Source organism: Malus sylvestris, chromosome 16 (assembly GCF_916048215.2).
Source record: "Malus sylvestris chromosome 16, drMalSylv7.2, whole genome shotgun sequence".
NCBI classification, from domain to species: domain Eukaryota; kingdom Viridiplantae; phylum Streptophyta; class Magnoliopsida; order Rosales; family Rosaceae; genus Malus; species Malus sylvestris.
In genome coordinates this window covers 3,735,181-3,742,413 of record NC_062275.1, presented here as the reverse complement: position 1 = coordinate 3,742,413, position 7,233 = coordinate 3,735,181, and the positions used below count along the sequence as shown (strand labels likewise).

The 7,233-nt window shown below is 37.9% G+C and overlaps 1 protein-coding gene across 4 annotated transcripts; it reads right to left on the bottom strand.

Annotated features, from left to right (window-relative positions):
• LOC126607737 (uncharacterized) lies at positions 1 to 4,120 on the bottom strand. 4 transcript variants are annotated; one of them, XM_050275465.1, is made up of 6 exons: positions 3,915 to 4,120; positions 3,847 to 3,884; positions 1,449 to 3,023; positions 839 to 952; positions 559 to 708; positions 1 to 437 (listed from the first exon to the last, which is right to left on the bottom strand). In XM_050275465.1, exons 3-6 carry the CDS (start codon positions 3,015 to 3,017, stop codon positions 291 to 293), a joined length of 1,980 nt encoding a protein of 659 aa, XP_050131422.1. In that variant the 5' UTR covers positions 3,018 to 3,023; positions 3,847 to 3,884; positions 3,915 to 4,120; the 3' UTR covers positions 1 to 290. The 4 variants fall into 4 exon arrangements, with proteins under 4 accessions (XP_050131422.1, XP_050131423.1, XP_050131424.1 ...); XM_050275466.1 differs by having other exon boundaries at positions 3,933 to 4,120; XM_050275467.1 differs by having other exon boundaries at positions 3,939 to 4,120.
• Between the last annotated feature and the right edge of the window lie 3,113 nt (positions 4,121 to 7,233).

The window sequence follows — 7,233 nt, the reverse complement described above, 5'->3', positions numbered from 1 at the left end:
TGGCAAGGAAAAAACTCAGGACCAAATGGCAATTACTAGAGCAAGAAGAACAAGCAAGTTATTACTTGCACATTCGAAACAATAATTTCTCTGGCCACCTTCTACAAAAAACTACAACTGATTTACAACATAAAACTTCGTTACCTACAAAAATCTGGTTGAAAAAAATGACGACGGATACAAAATGAGGAATCGAAAGCTTTGTGGAGGCATTAACAAACAAAAGAAAAACCCTAACCTGTTGCCATTGGAAAATTGATCAAATTTGATGAAATTTTTTATCTGTGTATTCAATAGCATGAAGTCGGTAGAAGTTTTTCCTTCATGCGAGATATAAGCTTAAACTTTTCCTCGGCTTCAACTTGCTGGCGTATGTCACTTCTTGATGCCCGGTCTGGGTGAAATTTCAGCAATGCCCGTTTATACGCTGCGTGCACCTGAAATTTCCATTTCCATTTCCATTTCCATTAGTTATTGTTGCATGAAATTAGAAACCCATCAAACCATAAACTACAAAAGATCCTAAACCATCTTCAGTAACTTATTATTTTAACTTACCTCATTGGGCAAAGGACGGAAACCAGCGCCTACTTGTATTCCTAAGCCACGAAGCAAAGAAGCCATATCTATGCATGTCAATTCCAATCTTTTAAGCTCCTTCCTTACTTCAGCACGAAGTTGGTCTTTCAAATTTATATTTTCTTCATCCTGAATATGACACAATTAACAAGTCAGTTATATACAATCAATTGTACTTGATCTTAAAACCAGACAGAATTTCCTTTAAACTTGAAAGGGGAGTCGAAAGACGAAGAGAAGCAACATTTGAAATCCGGACCTTCTTTTGCGACTCTCTAACTTCTTCCACACGTTGCTTTTGTCTTCTCTGCATATCCAATAAACGCATGTTTTCCGCCTTTCTCCTCTTGCGTAATCTTTGTGCTTCTTCTGCCTGGCAAAAATTAAAGTATTCCTAATTTCAGGTCAAGTGGTCTTCTATAAGCTACAAAACACCTTTCAAGTTCAATATCTACTGACACCAAGTTACTGAAATGCACAAAGACTTGAAGTTTCAGAAGTGTATGGACTATAAATAAAGATATATGAATTTCAGACAGAAAGGGTATAAACAAATAAAAGCCAGGGCACCAAACTGAGATTAATGAACATGTAGAAATATACTGCATTATGGCAGATATATAATTTTTTTACCAGAACTTCTGAAAAACCCCTGTAACAAATCATACTATGATCTACATAAAATACAAAATAAAAGAAAAATAGCACAAAAGTCAGGTGATGAAGAAGGGATAACGATGACTCTTGTTGTGTAGCCTATAGTCCCAATATGCCTCCCGTAGACCACAATAAACAAATAAATAATGAATGAAACATTCACTTTGTTAAAAATGTAAAACAAAAAAAGGTAATGTAGGCATGTTCAGAACCTGAATTTGTAAGACTCGCTGCCTGGATGCCATTTCTTCTTCTATTGCTCGCTTGTATTCAGCAGTCTCCTTGTGCTTTTCTCGATCAGTGATTATATCACTTTCAACAATGGCTATATCTCTTTGAACAGGACTCACATAGCCGTCTTCAGCAGGTAACCGATCCCTCAGATCACATAATTCTTTCTCTCTTGCTGAATGAAATCCGCCCTGATTACTACTTGTTTCATGGCATGAGGTGTTGCCCAAAGACACTTCCTCAAAGGTTGCACTCGCTTTTTCCTGGGAGAAAGTTTTTTCATGAACAGCACCAAGTTTGTCTTCAGGAGGAGCAAACCCACTTTCCATCTGTGTTTCGTCAAATGGTTGACCAGAAACTGCTTTGTCTTTTTCCTCAGAACTAGATGGATCATCATGAAACTCATCATCGTTACTCAGTTCATCTCTATCATGGTTACTAGGCCTTTCACCAGAATCTTGGTTCTTGCAGAAATATTCTTCCTTTTTCGAAACAGTAGCTTTTCTTTGATCGTTGTTAGTTTCAGCCCTGAAATTTTGCCCATTATCCATAAAACAAGTCCCTGGATGTTTAGACTGTCTACCGCCTAGTTCTGACCACAGGGGATGCTCTTCAGGACTTTGTTCTCCTTCATTCGATAAACCAGCCATGCCATTAGCTTGGAAACTCTGCCACTCATAAATAAGAGGATCTTCTTTAGTGACGTTCTGATTGGATTCAACAAAAGAACCATCCATTTGGGGATCCAAAGAACTGCCCTCAGTGTGGCCATCATGAGTACCCGTAAAGTATGGAAGGTTTTCCTTTTCATAATTTCCATTTTTAGAACTTGAACAAACAGGGACATCTCCAGGTGCTGTCCTATTCTCTACCTCAGCATTAGCTTGGGTATCACTATGAGATCCAGAACCACTTACTTGACCCTCCGAACCAGACTGGCCATTATGAACAACATGTTTTCTCTTCTGGGAAACTTTTTCCCAATATTGATGAAGCTTCCCATAAGAACCTTCTATTAGCTCACAATCAGAATAATCACTATCAGATGAACAACTCTCAGACTCAAAACCGAAACCATAACAATTCCTGCTAGGAGCTTCACCAGAGTGGGTTTGCTTGCATTTTGACCCTTTTACTGTATAACCCTTTTCCTGGACACCCTGACAGTCACCACCATCTGAGGTTACAGAATTCTTGCTAGAAGCAGGAAAAGAACATTTGCTTGAGGTGGCATCACTATCGAGGTCCCCAACATCCTCAACGGTGATTACAGGACTTGCATAATTATCTTCATCATTGTCATCATCGTCGTCGTCTACTATATTTATGAAACTACTTGACTTAAATTTTCTATCTTTTGTCAATGTACTGGAACCTCGTGACTTCGCCTGTAAAGACTCGAGATAATCAATGTCGATGACATCTTCACACTCAAGATCAATGAACACAAATTTATCAGCGTCCCTTTTATTCCTGCAACTTTCTACAGTTTTCTTCCCAGAACAACTTCTGAGTTCAGAAAATTCTCTTGATGGCCCTCTCCTTCTCATCTGCTTCTGCATTAAATTAATGCATACATGAATAAAAAATAACAGAAAGTTGAGTTGTCATCACAGATATCTCAGCCTCTAGAGACAATAAAGTAACTAAACATTGACAACCAAATCCAAAATACATACATACATATATATATAAATATATATATATATATATATATATATATCAGCTTATACATGTCTGTAACAGAACTTGAACTGTAAAATCATAACATGAGTAGACGTTTGCATGTCAATATTACTTTAGAGTATTAGATATCGTTATTGGCATACCCTACACCTTATTTAGTTGGAAAACAAAAATTAGCTAAAGACGAACAACATACAACCAGCCTCCGATGCCCACTTTGCCATTACCAATTCTCACGAAACAAACTTCTTCTAGTGTGTGTTCATGTTTGTGCCCGTAATTATAACGGAATCAGGTCACAAAAACACACAATTCATCTTTAACCCCCACACATGCTAAACTCGTAGTTTCGAAATACACAAATCCTACACCTAAAAACCTGTTATTCGTTTTCAGCCAAACTCAATGAATTCTCGTAAAACCCAATCGAAAAACAACAGCAATATCAAATTCCAGCAACCATGTGAACTAAAGAAATCAAATTTCAACAATTTGACGACAGACGAAGAGAATTGCATACCGATTGAACCCTAATTTGAATTAAAAACACTCGGATACCAATCGAATAAAACCGATCAGCACCAATCGATCAATCCACCAGTAAACGCAACCAAAACAAATGAATTGAAAGAATAATAATAGAGAAATGAAAATTTCAGAAATACGCAGAAGATCAAACCTTAGTTGCCTTACCTTTCAAGGAAAAGAAAAGGGGGAAACCCTAGCTCTTCCTAGACGAAGACGATGACGATGACGAAGACGAAGACGAAGACGAAGACGAAGACGAAGACGATGACGAAGACGAAGACGAAGACGAAGAGGAAGGAGCTTCCAGAGGAAGATTATCAAGGAGGATTGGCGATGTCAAATATTTGGAGAGGGTTTTGAAAAGCGAAACCAAAGTATGTTTTGGCACCAAAAGGACGAGCGAAAACCAATTCACCAAAAGTCGATAACGGCCGGAAAAAAAAAAAAAGTAGATAATAAATAAATTAAAACGTTTTTATAAGTTACGTCAACCGTGAGGTATGGAGCGTCACAGACGAACCGACGCCACAATTTATTCAGAAGGATTATAATCGGATTCTTTTTGTGAGGATTCTGAGATTCTTTAATCATATCCGTTCATTGTATATTATGCAATCAGAAATTATTGTATATTTTTTTATTTAAAATTAAATATAAACAGTACTTGACAAAAACTAACTACATGATATATGATAAACGGATATAATTGAAAGATTTCCGAATCTTTACAAAAAGAATCCGTCGAAAATCCTCTCTCCCAATTTATAGCTCACGGGTAGTAAGGAATAAGATGATTGATCTGTGCTTTTTTTTTTTTACAACCTTAACGGTAAATTTTAGTTTCCGGGGGTTTGTTGTTTTGCTGCTGCGTGGCCCAATAAATTTGAGTTCTCAAGGAACCTATTACGACACTATTGGGCTTATAAATTACAACACTTTGGAGTTGGGCCTATTTGCAATTTTATTTTATTTCAAAGAGGCCTATCTGCAAATGAATATTATTATATTTTTGTACTTCCAACTGCAAATGAATATAGATCAACAGCGCTTCTCGAATCAGTAGAGTCATGAACCATATTTGATTTCTCGATCACAAGTTAATTTTTCTTTGTTTTAGGCGTGATTTGAAACCACCACTTTAGTCGCAAAGAAAACTATTCTTAATTACATGAGCTACAAATATTTTTCTTCGATCACAACTTAAATAGAAAATGTACTCGTCTACAAAGCACATGAATGGACACATATATATAACATACAGGAGATAACATAAACTTTGCCAAAGTAATTTTTTTAGGGTAAAAAAGATTTCATTCATCAATATTAATGGAAAACATATTATCATCGGCATGTGAAAGAGAAGGCCTCTGAAAAAATCTTAACCGAGTAAAACCCAATGAGAAAAATCGGCTAAGAAAAAAAGAGGTCGTACATGCAAATTACACTTAATCCTCTATTATAGATTCAGCTTGAATACATTGCAACAACCATGGTGTAACCCGTTTCAACCGAGATGGATAAAACCCGACAATGTAAACTATATCGAGCTAAGCGATGAGCCATGCTATTCGCATCCCTCGGCACATAAACCTTCTAAAATTCAGCAAGTTTTTCTGGCACCAATCAAGGCAACAACACCAGAGGAGAAAGTAGTGGAATGGGATCTTTGCTATGAGGTATCGTTTGGTATGCAGACGGGACGGGACGGAACGGAGAGGGAGGAAAGATGCCCTCGGTTGGAAACGAGGAAGAAGAAGGAGACGGAGAGGTTATAATTTTGTGTTCCACGGATGTGGAACGAGTCGTTCCAGGGGATGAGGCGGAACGAAAATTCACCCAAAATTCGTTCCGTGGAACAGCGCGTTCCACCCGTTTTAGGCGCACCAAACGCGGGACGGAACGCCTTGTCCCACTCCGTTCCATCCCGTCTCACGTACCAAACGGTACCTGAAAGAACGAACTTAACGAAGAAGAATTCGAACTGCTCACGGAGTTTTGCATACCACCGCTGTTTGCATCTAAAATGTGCACCATTTCACTTATTTGGGTCATTTGGGTAAAATATGGCATTTGGAGGATAATGGGACAAAACATTAAACTTGGAGAGATGTTCGGCTGCAAGTGGAAGGATTAAACACACTCAACCAATCAAACAAACAAATACACAAACTATGCTCAAACCAGATTTGCATACAAAGCTGTAGTGAGCCCCCAACCTCAATCCTTTTCAGGATCAGCTCTCACAAAAGCCATCTTTTGTCTAGTTTAATAACTCTGCTCACCAGTAGTATCTATCTCATTTGTAGTCTTTATGTACAACTCATTTCCAGTCATTTAATCTACAAGCAATTTGCAATATTAGTCATTCACTTTCCCTTGTCATTTACATATTGTTCCATCTCTCCATATAAGTAAAGTTCTTATCTTTAAGGCAAACTAAGAACCTTAATTTGAGCCACTCCGACTCAATGACACAATCTCTTGGTTCGAAGTCAATCTCAGGCACAACTTCAATTATTCAAAACCCGTCTACTAACGGCATCTAGCAGTGGCACGCCTGCACTCAACAATCTCATGTTTGAGTAAATTCCCGGTATGCCCGCGAGGCCCATGGCAAATTTAGGGAACGAACAACCGCAACTAGCAAAAGGCGGCGTTATTAGGGTTCAGCTGAAGAGGACAGCTCGTTGTTGCAGCCGGCTCAAATGCCTTCTGAACACATTGTTGTCATCTTTGTGAGTACAAGCTTGGAAGCCTGGAAACTCTGCACCAGCAGTGTCCTCCATTGTGTTTTCTTGCCTCTATTCTTGAGTCATTAATTTGGATGTCTATATAAAACTTAAGCACTGTTTAATTTAGTTTATATAGGAATCATAAATGCCGCACCTTATAAGGTTATCATAAACCAGCTATGGAGGACTTTTTTTATGTTCAACAATCTCCATCCATAACATGTAAATTCAAAGTCTCTTATAATATAGCGGAGATTAAGTGCCACTAGATCACAAGGTCATTGATAATCATGTGGGACTTTGAAAGACTGATAAGATGTTGAAGAATATCAAGAATTTCATGTTAGAAACTTGACGAAATAAATTATGATAACAAATGTTCATTACTTATTGTACTAGTGTATTTTGTGATAAAAACTTCACCCATGGGTTAGTAGGTGTTTAAGTGCAAGTTTGGACCAATGATGTTGTTCATTAGTAGTCGGTCATTGATATGTCTCTTTGAAATCTCCGATATTGTATCCGAGTGGTCTGATTGATTGATCACGAATGGGTCTTTATCTAGTATGTTGTATTCTATATATTGGGTTTGAATGAAACTCATCCCTAACTGATGAACAACTGAACAATATCGGTGTTGATTAGTAGTGAGTCAGTCGTCGGTCTCTTTGAACATAAAAAAGCTAGGTGTGTCATTTGGCAGACATTGATTGGTCCATCTAATTACCAAAGAGGGCCCCAAAACTGGGTTGCTAAATATTGCTAGATAATGGGACATCATGTGCAATTGGTGCATGATGATTAGCACCAAAGTTGCTGC

Excerpts from the sequence above, each read along its gene's own strand:
- LOC126607737 (XM_050275463.1), bottom strand. The coding sequence starts at position 3,017 with ATGAGAAGGAGAGGGCCATCAAGAGAATTTTCTGAACTCAGAAGTTGT. Across the intron at positions 953-1,448 it reads AGCGAGTCTTACAAATTCAG|GCAGAAGAAGCACAAAGATT; the intron begins GTTCTGAACATG and ends AATTTTTGCCAG. Across the intron at positions 438-558 it reads TCCGTCCTTTGCCCAATGAG|GTGCACGCAGCGTATAAACG; the intron begins GTAAGTTAAAAT and ends TGGAAATTTCAG.